This window comes from Carassius auratus, unplaced genomic scaffold, assembly GCF_003368295.1.
Source record: "Carassius auratus strain Wakin unplaced genomic scaffold, ASM336829v1 scaf_tig00216324, whole genome shotgun sequence".
Lineage (NCBI taxonomy): Eukaryota > Metazoa > Chordata > Actinopteri > Cypriniformes > Cyprinidae > Carassius > Carassius auratus.
This window is the reverse complement of record NW_020528509.1, coordinates 224,049-247,500: the sequence shown is the minus strand read 5'-3', so window position 1 is coordinate 247,500 and position 23,452 is coordinate 224,049. Positions and strand designations below refer to the sequence as shown.

The 23,452-nt window shown below is 36.4% G+C and overlaps 1 protein-coding gene across 6 annotated transcripts in view; it reads right to left on the bottom strand.

Annotated features, from left to right (window-relative positions):
* Window positions 1–23,452, bottom strand: part of LOC113097509 (regulator of G-protein signaling 12-like) — a 44,719-nt gene that overhangs the window by 12,873 nt on the left and 8,394 nt on the right. For all 6 annotated transcript variants that reach the window (XM_026262729.1, XM_026262731.1, XM_026262732.1 and 3 more), the window contains 2 exons: window positions 18,498–18,608; window positions 1,237–1,258 (listed from right to left, as the gene is read on the bottom strand). In XM_026262729.1, coding sequence (XP_026118514.1) covers window positions 1,237–1,258; window positions 18,498–18,608 — 133 coding nt within the window. The remainder of the gene's footprint in view (window positions 1–1,236; window positions 1,259–18,497; window positions 18,609–23,452) is intronic.

Below are 23,452 nucleotides of genomic sequence, written 5' to 3'. Positions count from 1 at the left end.
TGCAAGTATCTGCGTAAACTTGATTTTTAAGACTTTTTACTGACTATAACTGTGCAAGTATGTCAAATGATTCAACTAACACTAACCCTAACCTAACAGTCCACTAATACTGTAATAAGAGTTAGCTGACATGAGGCTGCAAATGATTGATTGATAGTTGACGTAGCTGCAAATGAACGATAGTTGGTTGACATGTAGTTATAGATACTTGTTGAGTAGATATACTTATTGACAGTAGAATGTCCAAAGTGGACTAAATAAATAAAGTCTAAGTTCCTCAGTTTTGCATGCATACCTTTTTCCCTCCGTGCCTTTTGTTATGCATATGGCTGAAAGATCTATGGCTCCAACTGGCAACGTTAAGCAAACATTCAAAGAAACCCTGGCACATTCACACATGCTAATTGAGGCATTGAGGGGGGAAAATGTTAGGGCTTGTCCACACCTAGTGAAGTTGGATTTGAAATACAGAGAATTAAGCCAAAACAGTAACTTTCTCTGGCCTGATGAATCAGACAACATATTAGTTTCTGTACAATCACTGTTGCTGTTCCGTGTGAATAGTTTTGTATAAAGAGAGGAAGTTGGGCTGAATGTTTAAAGAGGCATGTAATGAAACACCAGAATTAGTTTTGTCACATCATAACGTTAAGTAAATTGGTGATTTCAGAGGAAAACTGATCACAAATAATGTTGCAACTGACCTCAAAAAGAACCAAATTAGATTGATTACTCCCACAAAATGAGCCAGAGACTTTAAAATGCTAGTTTATATTCTACCAAAACTGCTGTATAAGAGCTGGATTTGGGGGGATGGATGGCAGAGGGAACAAAAAGCCAATCTTATCAAGAGATCAGGCAATTAAAAGACAGCCAAAATGATGTTTGCTTTCTCCTTAAATTAGCTTACAGCTCTATCCATTTCAGATCTACATATATAAACTACATTAACATTGAAAACACAGCACAGAAAACAACACAGAGCCTGATACAAGATATCAGAAGTGAGACTGGAGTGAAAATTGAGTAGAATAGGAAACACAATTAGGTGAAAGTAATGTATACAAGGAATGTAGAAGTAATTAGATCCCAAAGACATGGAGTACAATAGAAGTAAAAATTAAGAATGAAACTGTGATAGGAAAAACATCTGAGTGGAACAGAAATATGACAGACATTCGAACGAGGTTCAGATGTGATTTGAGGGTTTAATATCAAAACTGATTAATTACTCACCACCATCGGAGACAGCCGCAGACTGCAAGAAAAGACAGAGAGACATGTGTGAGTGACTCTCTTCACCGACGCAATCACACACTGAAGTCTGCAGCATAGCAGGGTACTCTGGTGGCATGATACACACACCAGCTCTTCCTGTTTTACTGGTACAGTCTTTCACACACACACCTCCTCTCTCACTCACAGATAATGTGATCCATCAGGTACATTCCAGCAATCTTGATGATACGGACCCCACCCACTGTGACACATTAGCCCCACCCAGTTTTTGATTTGCCTGAGCAAGTCATTCAGCTGTTTAGTAAGAGATTAAGAAAGAGACTGAAACCTTTTAATCCCAAATGACAAATACTGAGTCATAGAAATTGTAAAAATAAAAAAAAAAGATGTCTTGACTGCATAAAATTTTTATTTCAGTCTCATCTGTGATTTATTCAGAACGATGACCCATTTATAGTAGAGTCGAATGATGCGTGCCAGTCATTACAGTGGCATTCAGGTGAGTGGATGTGTAAAGTGTTTGTATGGGATGTGTGCCAAATGAGTGATTTCCTTTAAATGTGGGCTCAAAGGTCGGTAAGTGATGAAATTCCCAGGGTGTGAGCTTACATAGCGTAGTTTTTCTACAAAAAGCTCTTTTAAGAATGAGAACAAATACAACAGCTTTAGTACACACCACCGTCCAAACGTTTTGGGTCAAGAAATTACTATTTTTAACTAAAAGTAACACTAACGACATTTAGAATGTTTTAATCAACCTCAAACTTTTGTATGCTAGCCTACATATATTTGAATAAATAATTATTAATATAGAAAAAATATACTGTAGCACATTTATAGAACTCTCTTAGAGGGAATCAATTTAAGAATAATAATAAAAAAAAAGCATTAAAATTAATCAGTGAATATTTTTTCACATTTTCTATAAAAATTGTGAAATAAAATCGGCAGGATTATGATTAATTTATGTGAAAAATGCTAAGAGGACTGTTAACGATAGCTGAAAACAAAACTGACCATTAATATTCCAAATTGACCATTTATTCAAAGTACAATATTGATTTAAAACACTGGGCCTTAACAAATAAAAACACAATTGGGCCACACATTGAGTCACACATTGTTTACTCGCACAAAAATGACCTTAGCCTTCTCCGAATGAAATGCTCTATTCTTGCAACAAGGATTTTGATTCAGTACAGGCCTAAAAAAAGGTTATAACGAGCAATTAAAAGACAGTGAAAGGGGGAGACTGATCATTCACAATCCAGAAACAGTCATGGGGAAAAGAAATAAAAAACAGCCACGTCTGGCGGCTGGCACCAGCATGGATAAACAGAAAGACGGATGGAGTTTCCATTGAACAGTCTATACAAACAAACATGATGGAATTACAGCAATTTCTTTCCCAACATGACCTTGTATTCAAGCCCTAACTGACCCTGATGTTATTCAATACTGCATTTGGAAAACTGAACAAATTCCCAGAGAATGTGGAGAATATGGAGCATTCTGTAAAATGATAATTTTGGCTTTGAGTCTGTCTTTCGTCAACATGTTTGAGATGACATCAGCCTATAACTACTTCATTAATTTTTTTCCTCTTTAAAAAAGTATTATAGCTAGGACCAGTGGAGGTATTTCTCATTTTGTTATACATTCCTTCAACTTGGAAATATCTCAATGATTCCTCTGGTTCCATCCTCTCTAAATAGGGGAAACACCACTGACAAATTCAGTGTGACCTTGAATGAAATGAGAAAGAAAAAGAATAAAGAAATGAACTCAACAGTCAGTTTCACACAGAATTGAAACATTTCATTTCAAGACACAGCAACTATAGAAAAAGCAACTTTGGGAAAGAGCAACTTCTATTCTAACCTTGTAAGACCATGTACTAATTCATCATCTGGAAACACAATATGAAACCAAAAAGTAGGCTTTAAGTCTATCCCTAGGAAGACTGTGACGGCAGATGAAGACAGAGTGATGCTGAACGTCCAAGATATTGCTCATTCTTTAAAACCCTTCTGAATGAAATGTCTTGAAGTCATTATATGACTCACAGAGAAAGCAAAGTGCTTAGACATAGTCTTCTCTCATCATCTTACCCCCTCTTACCCCTTCTGTTCCCCTCCTTCCTCTTCTCATTCCAGTGGGTTCCCTGCATTTTTTGGCAGTGGAGCTGCTTGTAACCACATATTGAAATATAAGTGGCCTTTTCCAAGCCCCCATATTCCAACCTCTCCACCCCTCACATTCCTGACTCTTTCTATCATCTAAATGAAACATAGAAGACTATGGCACACAGAAGCTGCTTCATATCTAACAAGGACAACGGTGCTCTTTTGACGAGGTTGATCTAAAACAAAATCTGTTTTTGGAAGATTAAAATGAATTTATCACCTACGGCTGATGTCGTTTTTTTCTATGACTTTCTCATGACGTCAGCATAGAACGCAACTACATTAAGAAAGTCGAAAAGAACCTGAGGCTAGAATGTTAACCACATTCTACAATTGAATTAATTCCCATAACATTAATGTGGTGACAAACGCATTTACAAAAATGTAATGCAGCATTTACGGAAACTAACTGAACAACTGTGTTAATGACATATTTAAAGTGTTTCAGAGTTGTGTCTCTCTTTTATATACATGTTGCAAGAAATCACAGTGAATGAGTTGTGTCTTTACATAATCAGTGCTGCTAGAAAAAAAATAATAATAAGAAGAAGAAGCCCACAATAAACTTACATCCAAACACTTGATCTCGGAAATAACCCACATACAAAAATATTGCCTTTATTATTAAACTTTTTTAGCTCCATAAACTGGACTGAATTATGAGCCAAGTCCAGACAACAAGCCCACAGACATGTAATAAATGTTGCTTATAATAAATGAAAATGGCAACACTTCAAGTGCGCACTCTAAGCAGTCTTTTAAACATCAAATATGATGTCTCTGCTAATGTGGTTCAGTTTAAAACAAAGTCTTTAGTCACTGTAATAGTACTGTGTTCTAAAATAGCGAATATCTTTCATTGTGTCCCTTGTTAAACTCAAACCTGCAACATTCACCATCCAGAAATGTTTCAACAAAACAAAATAAAATAAAGTAAAAACCAAACAAATAATTATTTTTAAAAAGTCTGACACAAAGAACAGTTTACATAATTGTTATTTCCTTATTCAATTCAAATTCAATTCAATTTTCTTATTCAGTCCATGTCATGTGAATGTCATTATGAAATGGAAGTCATGGATGCTGAGACTTCAATGATAGGGTGAATTTTTCTTCTGCACACCACAGACTAACAACTCAGCTCAAGATAATATATTTAAGAAAAATAAATTATTTTTTTTAGATACGTTACCAAAGCATCAGGAACACACAAGTTCTGTCACATCTTGCTTTCATCTCAGCATCTCTCCCAGTCTGATGACCCTGGTCTGACTTAATGTGTTTTCCTTCTCTTCCCCTCCGCTGTGCATTCTCTAACAGAGCACAGACTGTGGAGAGATCCATACATACCTAAGGGGTTAACATATATTTGCAGCTGGATGGCCTGTGATCTCATATATATACATAACCAGATGTGTGGATGTATGAGTTTTGTGCTGTTTGAGGCACATTCCTGATGTTACTGCTGAGCTGCAGAATAAAACATTATCAAATCATTTCTGGCTGAACTACTCATTTTAAGACACAAACCACAGGGTGCAGAACTAAATACACACATACAGAACATCCATTGTTGTTTGTCCAAGTGTATTTGTTTACACAAGGCTATGGACGTCACACACACAACACCTTTGTGCTTTGTTTGCAAGGACGAAATAGTCAAATGTGCACTAGCTGACACAGGGACGACTTCATGACAGAGTGTGAAAGCACAGCTAGCACACACTCACAAAGCCAAGATGTTTATAATATACATAAAGTTATGTTATGTTGCAGACTTATGTTAAACTGCTTTAAATAAATTTTTTCCACATCATTCTACACTCCACACACCATAATGGTAAATAAAAAAAACAGGTGTTTAACATTTTTATAAATAAATAAAAAAACGTAAAAGATTCCATTGCATAAGTAGTCATACCCTTATCTTGGACAGCTGAAATTGATCTCAGTAGCATTCATATTGCTTTTAGAAGTTACTACACTTCGAGTGAAGTTAACCTGTGGCAGATTCAATTGAATAGGTATGATTTCGAAAGGCACTTATCTTAATAAAAGGTCTAACAGCTGATAATGCATATCAGAACAAACACCAAGCCCTGAGGTCAAAAGAACTGCCTGTAGAGCTCAGAAACAGGTTTGCATCAAGTCACACATCTAGAGTTCAGAGTTCAGAAAAAAATTCTGCTGCATTGAGGGTTCACATACGCATGTAGCCTCCATTATCCATAAAAGAAGATGCTTTGATCAACTAGGACTCTTCCTAGAGCTGGCCGCCTGGCCAAACTGAGCAATTGATGGAGAAGGGGCTTATTTATACTGGTGACCAAGAAGTTGATGGTCACTCTAGATGAGCTCCATGATCATACATGCAGAAGGAAGAAACTTACAGAAGGACAGCGACACTGCAACATTCCACTAACCAGGTTTCAACAATTCAACAAGTGCTGTGGGACTGTGTTTCAGTGGCAGGGACTGAGGAACTCGTCAGAGCAGAATGAACACTCAATGCACCAAAATATAGAGACAGCCTTAATGAAAACTCAGTCCAGAGCATTCAGAACCTCAGACTTGTCAGAAGGTTCACCTTCCAACAAGACAATGACCCTAAGCACACAGCATAGGTTATATTTATTCACAGAGTGGCTCATAGACAACTCTGTGAATGTCCTTAAGTGGCTCAGCTACAGCCTGGGTTTGAATGCAATCAAATATTTCTGGAGAAACCTGAAAATATCTCTAAGCCCTCGTTCAAACTGACAGAGCTTGAGAGGTGAACAGGTGAGGAGAAGAAAGGCAGATAACTGTCAAATGCAGACCTGCAAAGCTTGTCGCATCATACCCCCAAAAAACTTAAGACTATAAAAGTGCATAAAATTAATAATTAAGATGAATACTTCTGCAATGTAATTATTTCAGGGTTTTATTTCTAATAAAGTTGAATGGTGTATGTAGTGTGAACTGATGTGGGGGGAAAAAGTAATATTTAGTTTAACATAAGGCCTAACATAAGACAGTCATTACCCTTTCATGGGTCGACATTTTATTCCATAACATTGCACAGTTTTGATGGTGTTTTATGCCTGATGATCATGTTACATTACGTGTGGAAGCATCTGTTGTTTTGGTTTCTTCTTTGCTTGTGTTTTGGAAATTCTGCTACAGAAGATGTGTAATAGCCACCCCTACCATATAACAATGAAAACATGGATTCCCGGAGCACAAGTAGCTACATGTATAGTTTAAATATATTTCAACTGTAAATAGGAGCACAGGAGCACTTCGGATCATACAACAAAACATCTTCCTGGAGTGCCCCAACACAATGCATTTCTCCTTCATCAAACCTCATCAGCTCATTACTCCAAGACCTAAAAGGTGTGTGACAATGGAGACATTTCAGGTGGCAGCCTCACTCCTTCTCTGACCCAAAGACACCTTTGAGGTAACATAACTTCACTAAGCTTCATAATGTCAGTGAAAGGTGTTTGAGATTTTGAAGCCCCCCAAAAAAGTGCACAAATCCATCAAAAAAAGTACTCCACATAGCTCCAGGGGGTTACTAAAATCCTCCTGAAGCAATGTCCATATTGAAACTAGTGTAGACTAAAACTAGCATAGTTATTCTCATCAGTGCTACCCCTACATCTATATGTACTTTTATGATGGATGGATAAATTTTTTGGACTTCAAAATATCTACCCTCATTCACGGCCATTATAAAGAAAGTCATATACACCTAGGACGGCTTGAGGGTGAGTAAATGGGAGAACTATCTCTTTAAATAAGGATGGGATAATTGTTGAATATTAGAAACTGAATATTAAGGTCAACATGAAACAGCTATCACAATCAATTTTACAGTATTAGCATAATATGATGTATTTTTCCACAAAAAATATTAAGCAGCACAACTATTTTCAATAATGATGATAATAATATAAATGTTTACTTGAGCACCAAATCAGCATATTATAATAATTTGTGAAGGATCATGTGACACTGAAGACTGGAGTAATGATGTACGTTCTCTGTAATGCTGGTCAAAAAGCATATTTGATGACCGCTCTCCCTCCCACATACACACATTCCAGTAAGGTGTTTGCAAAGTAACAGACAAGTTTTTTCCAAACCTAACACACCGTGGTTTGAGAAGAAGCAGGGAACTGTGCGACTAACGGCTAACGGACAAACAGATTCCAGAGTTTATATTTGAATCTGAAATGAATAGTCCCTTGCATTGAGTGCTAAATTCCCTAGCATAGAAAGAGTAAGCTGTGTGTCCGAATTCATCTCCAATACTTGCATGTTTGCTTTGGCTTAACAAATGCTCAAGCTAACTTACAGCACTAACTCTTAAGACATACAGACGAGCTGTTTTATCTGGCAAAATACCCACGTCTAATCAATCAGCACACGCGGCTGTCAAGAAGACATAGTTTTAGTGGAACAAACAGTGCTAGTAATACCAGGTGTTCAGTCGCTCCCCTTTTCAGACAGCAGGAGGATGTTTACACAGCTATTGAATGGGGACTAACAAAAGAGATGGCTTTAACATCTTACAATGACTCTTGAAGAGACAATGCACAGTCTAGACACATAAGAGACAGTAGACAGAAAAAGAGAAACATGGAAAAACTTTGTCCCTCTCAGATCTAACTCACCGTATGAAAGTAGCAAACCCTTTTAAAGGAAAGTCTCTTTTTAAGACTCATGGTCTTTTCGCGATGTGCATCCATTCATTCAGCGCAGCTCCTAACGTGTAGAGACCCAATGCTTTGACTGGCGAATCCATCCCGCTCTTACGCCCTGCCTGCGCTCATTTCATTCCTCCACAGCAAGAGCTGACATGCTCTCCGAGCGCAAAGACACACACTCAGTCTCACTGACGATCAAGTTCCATTCTGATTCTGTGCTGTTTCTACAGCAACCTCGACTCTCCGCAGAAAGCACCTGGGTTGCGAGCGAGAAATTCAGATGGAGAAGAAAGAATGGGATTCTTTCGTTCCTTGACCTGTGAAGTAACTATAAAAACAGATGTCAGACTTTTCTCTCTGTGATCTTTTTCAACACCAACTAGCGCCTCTCACTTAGAGGAATCAAGGAATGCTTACTCAAGCGCTTTACCATCCCTGGCTCTGCCACGACTCAAATAAATCCTCCATTCAAGACAAAAGAAAGCACTCACTCCGGGCCTCCAACGGCACAGCCCTGCGCTGCCACTTCAAATAAGCATCCGTCTTAATTTCCCGACGTCTAAAAACACAGCCGGGGAACTCCGCAGCAAAGCTCCACTGAGTTTCATAGAGCTGTAAAAATCCAAGAGGATGGACAGGCCTCTGGTGCGTCCTGCTGAAAGGCGTGTTTTTGGAGGAAAGTGAGGCAGTTGGAGAATGACGTAAGGTGAAGGACTGTGTGAGAGCGGACGTTAATGAAAGGCAGGTTCTGGGGCAGGTCATATCAGTACAGAGAGAGAAAGCAATAAAAACATCCCAGAGCTGGAGGTACAAAGGCAGTGTTTGATACAAACCTCATGAGCTCCATTAAAAAATATGAGTATTGCATTTAGCAATTTCCTGACTAGATGGGTGATAAAGAAAGATCTGAAAAATACTTGGCACTGGCAGACATATTTTAGAGAACAAAAATATTAGGGGACCATTGAAATTATGCTTTTTGGCTGGTGGTGAAAGATCTTTAAGGGAGGTTTGGAGTTTTTGTGTGTGTGTGTGTGTGTGTGTGTGTGTGCAGGCTGTTTTTCTGTTCTTTTCTTTTTTTTAATCACCCATCACAAATGCCAAAAACAGTTTGCCTCTATTTAAATGATAATAAAGATATTAGATGTGAAATCTACTATAAATATGGAACAAAACCCACAAACCAACCGGTCTCAGACATTTATATATGATATGATATGTCAATAAATTCCATATAAATGCCTCATTCGTTCATTCATAAAGAGAGAAAGAAAGAAAGAAATCATATCTGAAAGAAAAGTTCTGAGGTTCAGCAATGAACAGAAGTATGACAGGACATCACTGCTAGTATACATTCAAATGCATGGCTCGGCCCAGATCTACTCTCCAGGGCTGTGGCACACATTTCAGATAGAGATGAAGTCTCTGAATCAGGGGAAGTCCTGGTGTTCTCAAGAGAAAACCAGTACATAACACTCAAGTCTAGTCAAATCTCAAGTCATTTGAATGCAGATCCACATTCCCGTTGGTTCTCATGACTTTCCTCTCTGCCTGTTCCCAGTGGGCATGAAGGCATTAACAGTGGTTCTCTCTTCCCTCTCGAACTACGAGCAATGGAGCTTATGTGAGCTAAGCGAGCTGGCAAACAGATGCAACTCTATGCAGAAAGATATCTCATCTCGTTATGTTAATGGACGATAACAAACCATTAATAAGAAACAAAGGATTTAATGTAATAATATCACACTATTATATATACAGTAACATATATATATATATATATATATATATATATATATATATATATATATATATATATATATATATATATTTATATACAGACCAAAAGTTTGGAAACATTACTATTTTTAATGTTTTTGAAAGAAGTTTCTTCTGCTCATCAAGCCTGCATTTATTTGATCAAAAATACAGATTTTTTTTTAATATTGTGATTTATTATCACGATTTAAAATTATTGTTTTTAAATTTATTATACTTTAAATTATCATTTATTTCTGTGATGCAAAGCTGAATTTTTAGGATCATTATCACATGATCCTTTAGAAATCATTCTAATATGATGATTCATTATCAAAGTTGGAAACAGTTCTGCTGCTTAATATTTTTTTCAGAACATGTGATACTTTTTTAGGATACTTTGATGAATAAAAAGTAAAAAAAAAAAAAAAAAAAAAAAGAAGAAGAAGAAGAAGCAGCAGCTATGTTTTTAAAATATAAATATTTTGTAATAACAATATACACTACTGGTCAGTAATTTGGGGTCAGTAATTTTTTTTATTTCTTTTTTTTTTTACATAAGATCAATTCTTTCATTCAGCAAGGTTGTGTTAAATTGATAAAAAGTGATAGTAAAGAAAATATATTATTAGGATATATATTATTAGAATTTTTTTTTTTTTTTAATAAATGCAGTTCTTTTTAACCTTTTATTTATCAAATATATAAGACAGCAGAACTGTTTCCTACACTCATAATAAATCAGAATATTAGAATGATTTCTAAATGATCATGTGACAGACTGGATGTTACATGTGACACTGAAGGCTGGATTAATGATGCTGAAAATTCAGCTTTGCATCACAGGAATAATTTTTTTTTAAGTACATTCAAATAGAAAACTATTATTTTAAGTTGTAATAATATTTCACAATATTACTGTTTTTTCTGTGTTTTTGATCAAATATGCAGGCTTGATGAGCAGAAGAAACTTCTTTCAAAAACATTAAATATAGTCATGTTTCCAAACTTTTGGTCTGTACTGTGTGTGTGTGTGTGTGTGTGTGTGTGTGTGTGTGTGTGTATATATATATATATATATATATATATATATATTACATTCATACATATATAATATAGGATGTCAAATTGATCTAGTACTCTAAAACCAGTGCAAGACTGTCCAACAAAGTCCTACAACTAAAGTCTATCAGCACAGCATATAATTTAAGACTGATCAACACTGCAAAACATGAAAAGAGAGAAACATAGAAGAGAGATAAGTAGAATAAACAATATCATTAATGATGTTGAAACCGTTGAACAATTCATTATGTAAATATGCTTGTTATTTACATCATTTAAAGTATACAGACAGAAGGAATGAACAGAGAATGTCAGTCCTAGCTGATTTTTCATTAAAAGACCAACTTGTCTCAGTACTGCCATCTGCTGTATCTTCCAACACGGGCACAAACACACTCACACACAAAATCTTGATCATATGAATTAAAAATAGACACATACATAAAAAACCTTTAAAATAATATATTACATGTTGTTTGCATATTCATTACAGGGACTCCAAGATACATCTGATTTATATTTAGCATAATGTAGAAGTACATTTTTCTTGTAAAAAAAAAACAAAATAAAAAAATAAAATGGAAATCTATTAAATTTCTATTGCAATTTTCAGGTGAAATGCTTTTGTTCAAGGGGAGGGGGTTGTTGGGGGGGGCAGCAGTGTCCATTTTCCCAAAATCAAGGAACTCAGAAACAATAATCATTGTAACTATAAATTACTTAATTGCATTATAGAATGAGTTCACTCGCAAAGTATTTGTTTCACAAAGTAACCTTTTGATTCGTGGTCTTTCTTACAGGGAAGTGCAGCTTTACTTCATAGTGAATGTTTGTTGTCTAAAGCCTGCACAATATCAAGGATAAAAATTCTAACACCCTCAAGTCATGAGAAACGTAAGATTGCAGACGAAGTTGTTTTAAAGTCATAGCTAACAACAAAAGATCTTCAAAGATGCTCAAAGAAAATTCCCCAAAAACAGAATGACAGATATAGAAATCTTTCATTAGGAGATCATAAGAATTCAATAACACCTGATTGGACAAATCAGGTCACATGATTAGGATATCCAAGATGATTCGTGATCAAACCATAAAAGGTCAATTACATAATTACATATATAAATATCATTCATCCTGCTTATTTTGGCATAAAACATGCAAATGACAAATTGGCATCAAATGAGTGCGTAAGATGCAATTTCACCTGATAACCCATCCATCAACAGATTTCTTAACTAATTTGAGGTTTCAACAGACATGGACACGCATTCCAAAGCAAGATCTCACAAGTACTTGTGCAAGCGGTGTTAAAATCCAAACAGCGCTGTGATCACAATCACACTCTTAAATATTAACAGCAGGCACAGACTCCAGTGCTAGAAACCCACCTCAACTAAAACACAACACGGCTTGACAGATCAAACCAGCACGCTCAAATGTTCATGCACAGGTACTCACTCCATCAGTACTGATGCTCAAAGTTGGCTCCATGTATGGCAGTGTTAGACTCCACAGTCGGCCGTTTAATGACTCCACGCTCTGTAAACACATTCATCCACTGGCTTCGTCCAATACAGTGTGTGTGAGTCCGTATTCACAGTCTGTCCCTGTCACTATCTCTGTGTCTTGTGTTGTTCGATTCTCTCTCTCTCTCCGTCTTTTCAACCCACTCCGCTGTAATTCCTATTCCGCCCACAGAGCCCAGGGCTCACAGACAGAGATGCAGAGACACGCTCGCAAGAGGGAGGGAGTGAGTGAGTGTGCTTGTGCGTTCACACTCATATACTTCACAGAGGCGTGAGAAACAGACACACACACACACACACACACACACACACACATGCACGCACACACACACACGCACTGAAATGTAAGTGCTTCACAGTGGGATTCTTCATGTTATTTACACAATGCCTTGTGTCACCTACTTAGTATGCTTGGAGCACAGCATCTGCTTAAAGAAGGGAGCGTGAAAGAATCCAAATGAATGTGTGTGTGTGTGTGTTTAAACAATTAAAGGGGTTCAGCTTCCTGGCATGTGTTTATTTCAGTGTGTGTATAAATGCGGTCAATGTGTACAATAAAAAGTATCAGGAACATTGAATTGTCCTTCTCAGTGTGTTTGTGTGTGGATTTGTCGTGTTTCACAGGCACTATTAAACCTAAAGCTGGTATGAAGGGCTACATTCTTCAACAAGTCCCGACACTGTTCTCTCTGTAAGCAGTGTTTAAGAATCCATGGGGTCTGTTTTTTGGAGCAGGGAGCAAATAGAATCCTCACTGTAATAAATCAGTCAGCATTTGTGACTGATGTGAAGCTATGTACAGATGAGCGCATGTGGCTTCTGTAGCGAGCAGCCCCAGTGAGTTAAAAATGTGCAGTATTGCTCCTGCTTTTGATTATAAAATACCGTAACATGAGAGAATACATCAACTTGGACTCATAGGTAATAGTAACTCATGCATATAGAAATACAACTGGAAACAAATCAGGCAGTTACAGGACCAAGAGTTGAGACATGTTTCTTCTGGGTTGCACAATTATTGGAATTCTACTAATCAAGCATTCCAACAATAGGAAGCTATTTTCCTGTGCTGTGTCATGGTGCACAACAAAAACAGTATTTAGGTTCTAATATTCAGAATTATTATTATTTGCTCTATGATTCTAATTGAAAGGATTCAAATAATGACTAAACAGCATCTGCTCTTATGATGATAACCATCAAGTTGTTTTCACGCATGCTTGACATGTATGCTGCAATCGTCTTGAGAATATCAAAGTGATTCAGATGATCTCAAATTTAATTTTCAATTATTCAACACATTGCCTTGAACATGCAGCACTGATCCAATTACTCATACATGATCAAGTCCACAAATTTGAACCAACATGGCTGTCACAAAGTTGGTTAACCCATTTAATTCCACCAGACACACTTCTGACCATGAAGAAGGTTTTCATTCATAAAGCTCCAAAAGACTGATGTTTTAGTGCATTTCCTGCAAATATGGAAAGATATGACAAAGATTTTTGGTCCACATTATCTTTAAGGTGTCTAGTATTAATATATACATTCAAAATTATTATGTTTTGTTGAGTGCTGTCAGAGAATATGTAAACATGTGGATGTTAACAATTGTGACCGGTGGGATAACAGTCAGTTTAGTTATACTGGACATATAAATCCAATTGCAGTCGTTAGGCCTCAACTAAACTAAGGCCTCAACTCTTCATGTTCTACTTCATCTTCATGTCTGAAAATTTTTTTATAAAAGGGGTTAAGCAAAGCCTGCATACAATATATCCTATTATGCTAATTTCACTGCCACTCGTGCTGTTGAACTGTTGTATAAACACAATATGACACTCATAGCCATGCAATGCAATATCACTGTATATTGGCACACTGTTATTAACTATGGCCAAATCACAGCTCTGCTGATTTACAGCCATATCACACTGCTATTCGTGAAATACTGTTATAAAAATAATATTGTAAAAAATATTGTAAATCTTAGCCCCTTTCACACAGTAATATCAGTAAATTGCTATAAAATTACCGGAATGACTTTACCGGTAAATCTGCGCTGCTCACACAGGCAACGGCATTGCATCTTTTTTTCCGGTAAAGCACCATTCACACATCGGTTTTCAATTACTGGTAAATTCTGTGACATCATTAAATGGAAATGACCTCTAAACAGCTGTGCCTCCCAGTGTTGTGTTTGTAAACACGGAGGGGTAAACGCAATCAGTGATTTTGTTGATGTTTTCTTTTTTGAGACTGTTTACACCTAGTAACCTTATGCATTTTCTCTGATCGGATATCTATCTGATTTGTTAAAACATTTCCATTTACAACTGGCAACATAAATGTGTCTTTGCAAAACGGATATAATCCAATCTTCAATTCCCGTGCAAAATGCAAATTCATGTCAACAAAAGCAACAGATAACCATAAATATGGTTACCATAAAATAAACATTTTGATATCAGTTGATAAACAGTTGATATCAGATTTCTTTGGTGATTTAAAATAAGAAATTTAATTGCAAGTTTAGTGAACAGTTTTGTAGAATTTTATGTTTCCCCATTCAAAGAGATTTGCATTTGCGAGAGGCATTTCAAAGAGGCATTTTCAAAGATGGCCGCCAAATGACATGACTTTTCTTAAAGGGAATTTGCATTCTCTGCAGGACTGTGGCATCTTTCAAATATTCAGAGATTACTATGGTGAATGACATCAAGTTCACAATTACAGTATGGCAGATGGTTAACGTATAGTGGCCCATAGAAACACTCAGTAATGAGGAATACGTATATATATCTATGGTGGGAATCTTGGAAAAACCTTCCATTCTTAAAACCTCCTGAAATGTATTTTACTATTAAGAAACTATTGTTTTGAACAATAGGGGTCTTGGAGTCAAAAAAATGCCCCGCTATAAATGGTGGCAGTAAAAAAACTTTTTTGATTACATCAGCCAAGTCATACTGAAGCAAAATTATTTGTTTCTTAGGTAAGATTATGAAGATCAAATTTCATTTATTTACTTATGATACATTATAAGACCAAATATGTGCATTTCAAATACCAGAGTCTGTTAATTTCTGGAGTGCAATTCAGCCTAAATGATCCATGTAAATCGCATTTGTGACATTCAACAATAATCACAATCAGTTTTGAAAGGGGGTAGGGATCTGTTGGCTCAGTGAGCAAACTGAAGGCTGGAAAGGCTGGCGTGATGTCACACAGCGTCTGTGGGCATGAAAAGAAATTACATCTTACTGGGTAAAGACTCACTGACAAGATAACTGCAGAGCTCGCTTTCTCTTGTATGATAGGCCAGTCAGAGGAAATGTGTGTGTGTTCTGGAGAAGCTGGTAATTAGTGCCTTTCCTGATGTTGTTTGTGTATGTTCATCTCAGAGCTTGAGAGTGTGTGTCACAGCATTTAAGGACAGTATTCAATTAGCATGTAATTTAAGAGTACGTATGCACATTCATGCCTCACTGCAGAGCGTGTGAGTTTGCAGCAGAATCCCTGCTAACGAGAAGAATGCTGCTCAATGCTCATTAGCACACACACACACACACACTCTTACACTAATTACTGTGCTGCTGTACAAAGCAAGCTCTGTTCACACACAAGTGCCGCCACCCTGCATATGTGCAGCTCTGAGAAAAGAGACGAAGCTACCGGAAGACGAGGTAAAGAGATGAGAGGAAACTAAAGAGAGAGAGACTCCAAGAAAATAACGGAAGCATGAGTAAAAAATATAAAACAGTCACATTTAACTTCTTTTCCCTCTATATCATTATCATGATTTCTGTATTAACTATCAAGGCTTTTCTTAGCATTTGTACTGCGCAGATGACACACATCCTGCTTTTCAGAGCTTAAAACTGTTGCTTTCTCTCTTCTTCACTCAATAAAACCCGCTTTATGCAGTCAGGCGTGTTTGTTCCAGCCACTAACTGGAGGAAGCGTTTCATTCTTTTATCTTATCATGCCTGATCAACATTGTGACTGTCCCGTCAGAGTGGCACGGAGACTCATTTTCATGCTATGTGACTCAGCTAGGATTCCTGCTCTTTAAAAGAGCAGTTTTGAATATACATAAACAAGTCCAAAAGAAAAACTTTTCCTGGGATCAGTTATTTATTATTGACTGACCATTTATAATAGTGGACAAATGTTAAAAAGCACTGATTACCCTCAGAAACCCAGAAGAGATTTTAGAAAAAGAAAAAAAAAACATTTTTTTTTTATGATGATTATCTAATTAGAGTTGTTTTATGAAGATTATTTAATTTAGAGTATATTGTTGTATAGAAGTTCAGGGTCATTATTATTATTATTATTATTATCATCATTATTTATATTCCTTTGGATATTCTGTTCATTGAAAAATCCTGAAAAAAAAAAAAAAAATAGTACGATGAAATATGGTGAAAGTTCAGCTTTACACTTACAGGGATATAATACTTAAAAAAAAATGTTTGCCTAATTTAAAATATAATAAAAAAATGTATAATTTAAAATATATTAAATTACACTTAATATTGTTACATTTAATATAGTTTAATATTATGTTACATTTAACATTATATATTAAATAGAAAATGAAATGTATACATTTTAATGTATTTTTGATCAAATAAATGCAGTCTTGGTGATCATGAGAGACTTCTTTCAAATACATTTAAACATCTTACCGACTCCATACTTTTGAACAGTATCATAAATTATTACAGTTTTGACTATATTTTTACATTTATGCATATGGAGGAGGTATTATTCAAAGCTACCTACAATGCATTTACATAGTGCTGGCAATGACAAATGCAAGGGTTTAATTCCCAGGGAATACATGAACTAATAACAAATACCTTGAATGCAATGTCAGGTTTTGCAAAAAAACATCTGGCACTTGCATGAAACGTAAATGTGTCTTTTCATGGAAACTGAAACCAAGATTTTTGCAATGATATAGCTGTGGCCCCTCCTTAGAGGAGACATATTATGCCCCTTTTTACAATATGTAATATAAGTCTCAGCTGTCCCAAGAATGTAACTGTGAAGTTTTATTTTTTGCAACATTTACCCTTCAACCTCCACTATTTAGGAGTGGAGCACAATAAGTTAAACACTTAGCGGTTAAATTCACGGGTCCAGACCTGGGTAGAAACCCATTGCCTGTACTCAGTCATCATGCTATACCAAGAAGAACTTTAGTTTTATAATGGAAAACTTTGTGAATGTTAAACACAGATTGATGGTCATTTAAAATACATTTTCAACAGGTTGCCGAATCACTACGATTGGTCAACCAATGTTTTCATACCACCAACATTCCACAGTGTTTACACTTTTCACAAAAACAACACATGAATGTTTCACTTATTGTTTTCTGCACAAATTACGTTGGAAGAGGATAATTAGATTAATGAGGAATTGAATGTTCCAATTTAAGTGTGTGATTACACACAAATAGATAAAACTATAATAACCACTAGCATGTTGGCTATCAGGATAGACTCAGATGTGATGTGCTGTCAGTTTTTTTGTGCCCCCGAGCTCCTCCATCTGAAAATTACACCATCCATGTTTCACAGTCTCCTCCGTTGCCATGGCAATCTGCCGTCACCACACTTGTGCGAGCATCACACGACACGTGGTAGCACTCTATCTCTTTGACTGCTGGGTCTAACATTAAACTCACGTGTGTGAGTGTGACCACAGCCATTAATACACTAGAATACCCTCGCTGCGGTGTCAGATCTGCTCTACAGGCACACAGCTGTCGTTTCGTGAATAAGTGCCCTAGAATTCATGCACTCTGGAGGGTTGCTTGTGTTTGTTCGTTTCAGTGTGAATGCATGTCTCTCAATTACTGCGTAGATCGCTCATTCCTTATGTAATCGTTCCCAACCCTCCGAGTGATAGGATCGGAATGCTGAGAAGTTTGAGAATGTGAGAGAGACAGAGTGAAATGTAGGGACACCTTCCTGAGGAGAAAAAGAAGAGCATTTGGGGAACCTTACCTCAAGGTCATCAAGTGAGCGAGCCATACTGAGACGCTTGGAACGTCCAAAAGATCGTCTGCCGGAGGAACGCTGAGGAAAACCCATAGTGATGCCTTTAAATCTTCCACCCTGTGAAAGACAGAGAGTAAGACATTAGTAACATACAGTGGGCAAAATATATATTTGATCCCCTGCTGATTTTGTAAGTTTGCCCACTAACAAAAAAATTAAGGGTCTGTAATTTTTATGCTTTATTTTAACGTATAGAGACAGAATACCAAACAAAGAATCCAGAAAAACACTTTATATAAAGGTTAGAATTTGATTTGCATTTCAGTGAGTAAAATAAGTATTTGATCTCCTTAGCAAAACATGACTTAGAAGTTAATGCAGAAACCCTTGTTGGGAAGAACAGAGGTGGTGGTATGTTTCAGGTCATTTTAATCTTTGAAGACTTTTCCATGACCCATCTTCGGTGTTCTGGCTGAGGGAAGGAGGTTCTCGTCCAAGATTTTACAGTACATGGTCCTGTCCATTTGTCCCTCAATGTGGTGAAGTCGTCCTGTATCCTTAGTTTCCACCTCCGTTCTTGACTGTAGGGATGGTGTTCTTGGGGTCATAGTCAGCATTTCTCTCCCTCCAAACACAACAAGTCAATTTTGGTCTCATCTGACCAAAGCACTTTCTCCCAAGGCTTCTCTGAATCATTTAGATGTTGCCTTCTTGAGCAGGGGGATCTTCCAGGTGCTGCAGGATTTCAGTCCATTGAGGTGTAGTGTCTTACTAATGTTTTACTTGGTGACTGTGGTCCCAACTGCCTTAAAATTATTCGGGTCTGATCCCTCACCTTTCTCATGAACATCCGTACCCCATGAGGAGAGAGCTTGCACGGAGCTCCAGATCGAGGCAGATTGATGGTTGGTTGATATTTCTTCCATTTCCAAATAATCGCACCAACAGTTGTCTCCTTCCCACCATGCTTCATGCTACTAGCCATAAAAATGACAGACCATTCATTTCTTTGTAAGTGGACTTACAAAATCAGCAGGGTAACAAATAAATATTTCCCCCATTGTGTACAAGACCACAATTGTTACAATACAAAAGTCCTTATGATACAATGTGTATTGCGATTCATTAAATCTTCCATCATCTTCGCATTGGCAAACCGACGTGTCCACCAAGAAATGTCTGGGAATTGGCAAATGTCTTAGTAGAAGAGTGGGGTAACATCTCACAGCAATAACTGTCAAATCTGGTGCGCTCCATGAGGGTGAGATCCACTGTAAGCAGCTGGTGACCACAACAGATTCTCAGCTACTTTTCATATTCACTTACTTCAGAAACTCATCATTCCAGTTCTGTTCATCATATGTCTGTGAATCTCATTGAATTTATGTCTCAGTTGTTGAAAATTAATGAGCACATATTTGATTACAGTAAAAACAGAAGTAATGTAAATATTACAGTTTAAAATAACTCTTTTCTATTGGAATATATTTTTAAAAGTCTTTTATTTGATGACAACACAGTCTTCAGTGTCACATGATCCTTCAAAAAATCACTATTATGCTGCTTTGGTGCTTAACTATTAATAGTGGTTCCATGTTGAAAAAAAGTTTTTACTGCTTAATATATTTGTAAAAACGGAGATACATTTTATTTCTGGATTCTTTGATAAATAAACTAGTGATAAATGCTTATTTGAACAAATGCCTGAAACGTGGTATTACGAGCACTTCCTGTGTCTGTTTGCCTCTTTAAGAAGAATCACTTTATGTGATTATGTGACTTTATTGTCATTGTACATCTAACGTGCAAGGCAACAATATGCAGTGTATAAAAGCATCTGCAAAATGACTAAATGAATGACTATGTGACTAGTGTTGTAGTCAAGACCACCTAAATCAAAATCAAGTCAAGACCAGAGTGTGTTGAGACCAAAATGTGACCAAGACCAAGGCAAGGAGAGACTGAGCCAAGATCAAGATCAAGACAGCACTTTTCAAATTCATCTAGAGGCTACTACTGACTGAGAAATTTCTTGATAAAATAATAAAAAATTCACTTACACAATAATGACAATTGCATAAATGTTATATGATTACAGTTTTAAATATAATACTTTTGAATACAGAAATATGAAAAATAAAACAACACTTTTGAATATTAAAAATACCATAATTTTAACAAATCAATATATTGGAATGATTTCTGAAGGATCCTGTGACTAAAGAGTATGGCTGCTGAAAATTCAACTGCCATCACAGGAATACATTTGTTTATAAAACATATGCAAATGATATTTTAAATGATTATTTATTATAAAAAATTAGTTTAGTTTAAATCATGAACATTCATCAGACTTCTACATTTGCATTAATTCTTAGTTCTGCACACACAAGAGAGTCTGGTGGACAGTCTCAATCCCAGCTCATAATCATATCACCGTGTTCGTCTACCAAAACTGTCTCCTGAGAAATAGAAGTGATAAGCATTTGGTCTCCCTCTTTCTATTTTTGAAAAGGACAACAACATTTCTCCTCCACTCCACGTGTGAAATACACAGAGGAGCCAGTAAACAACTCTCCGTTTGCTCCGGAACATTTGGCATTATTGTTTGAGGATCACATGAACAGACACATGATGGAAATGTGTGCTTGTGTGTGTGCGCGAGTGTAAAAATTAACCACTTAAAGGATTCTTTTGTTACTAACGTGGTTTTTAGAAGAGGATTTCCTAACACAAGGTTTATTAAGTTAAATATTGCATTTGTGTCACTAGCTGGACTGCACAGTATTGGCAGAATAACAAGATTTGTATATTTTTCTTAAAGGGGGGGTACAAGATGGATTCTCATGCTAAACATGGGCAAAGTAAAAAAAATAATAATAATTTGGATGAATGACAGAGAATTTCTGTGCTGAAAATCTTACTTCTGGGTTGGTACTAGTTTCGGCTGTTTTTTTTTTTTTTGATTATGGATCTAATGATGTAGACGATGGTGGATCTCCTTATATGAGCATTTCTCTTGGAAAAGCGCGCCCGTGCACAAGTTGACCAGAGGAGAGCGAGACCGCGCACATCAACGCGCTTCACCAGGAAATCGTTTTCTTTTTGGAGATTTGAAGGGATGCAGTACTACTCTACTCAAGATTAACATGAGATAAGGTGAAACTGTGTATGTTATGTACCCTTTAAACAAAATTTGTGTATGTGATACTTGCATGTATAAAACTCACATCTGCCACTACTGCAACTGACTTGAGTCCTTTTTTCAATGTAAAGGTACAGTCACATGAGCATACTTTTAGTAAAACTTCATATGCAAAATAAGTCTAGTGTCAATAGTGTAGCGATGTATTAAGCACAGCTCACACAGAATACAGCAACTTGAACCTGTATTGGGAACACGTTAGGAAATCTTTACAATCACTTGAAATTCCAGACTGGGATTCCAATTGAAATGACTGGATTTTGCTCATGAAAACTTCACTGAACCTTAAAGTGAAAACCCTAGTGAAAATCATTTACTAACACAGACGTCATGGAATTCATGACTTTCTTTCTTTAGACACTTTAGATGAATACAAATATTTTAGATAATTTCCATTTAAATCATTGAAAATGTCTATCGAAATTAAATGTTTGTGTAAGAAGAATATAAATATATAAATATATATATAGATAAGATAAACTATTTTATATAAACCACTGCTTCCGACAAATAGGTCAGAAGACATTGATTCGTCAAATGTTGTCATATAGATTAACGTCATGTTAACTTTGCACAGCATCAACTCTGGAAATCCCCTTGTATTAAATATGGACTCAGAGATGGATTATTTTTCTATAAATCTTTCTTTGTGTAAAAAAAGTCATGTATATCTGGGATGGCATGAAGATAAGTAAATAATTGTTTGCCCATTCTCTATGTAACAGGTGCAAGTATGTCTGATTGCTATTAAACCATCATCACTCAAACGAAGCCTCATATCAACAATAATTACAAATATAGTGAATTCTCTCTGCACATTTAACTGGTATAAAAGAAAGTCTTGCAACAGAAAAAAAACACATCAGCATTAACTCTGATGCAGTCAGAGAAAGATCATCAAAGACGCTAGACAGAGAAACAGAAGGACGAATGTAAAATGATGAGAGAACTAGTAGTCAGGTGGTAAGACAGACAGAGAGACAGATTGATTCGAGGGGTCATTTTCATAGGCTAAAGTTTAGAGGCTGATTGTGCAGATGACAAGAGCAGTGTAATCAAATGGCCTCCTGTGTTGCCTAGAAACGCAGTGAACGTGTGTTCAGCCTCATCAGTTATGACACATCAAGTGATAACAAACATATGCACATACATAAATATCCCAACACAAGTGACTACAAGCACATGAGAGTCAGCGCAGTACATACTTCAGCAATGCACAAAGGGATAGTTAAACCGAAAATTATAATTCTGTCAACATTTACATGTGCAGTCACAAGTGAAATATGTAAAACACACATGAAAAGTGGTTTTGGAATATTTGCATGGTCTAAATGTGTGAAACCCCTGTAGCACATGAACAATATGTGATCACGTGTTCACATGTGATCACATGGGTTTCACACATTTAGACCCTGCAAATGTTCCAAAACCACGTTTGCAAACATTTCACATTTCATGTGTCTTTCAAATATTTCACATGTGATTTTATCAGGATTGCACATGTGAAGTACATGTGCTTTTTCTGTATATAGAAAGATGGTGAAAGATAGTACACAATGGCAATTTATGTAGAAATACTTCTCTAAGGCTAACAAGACAGGACATTTACATAATATCTCTCTCAAATCACACACACTCACAGTGTGAGTTTCAAGGCAAACATGCAAAGACACGATCTCACACACATGATGCACATACCTTAAAAAGAAAGCTCATAGAATCAGGAGAGAACAAATGATGTGTGCTATGGAAAAGA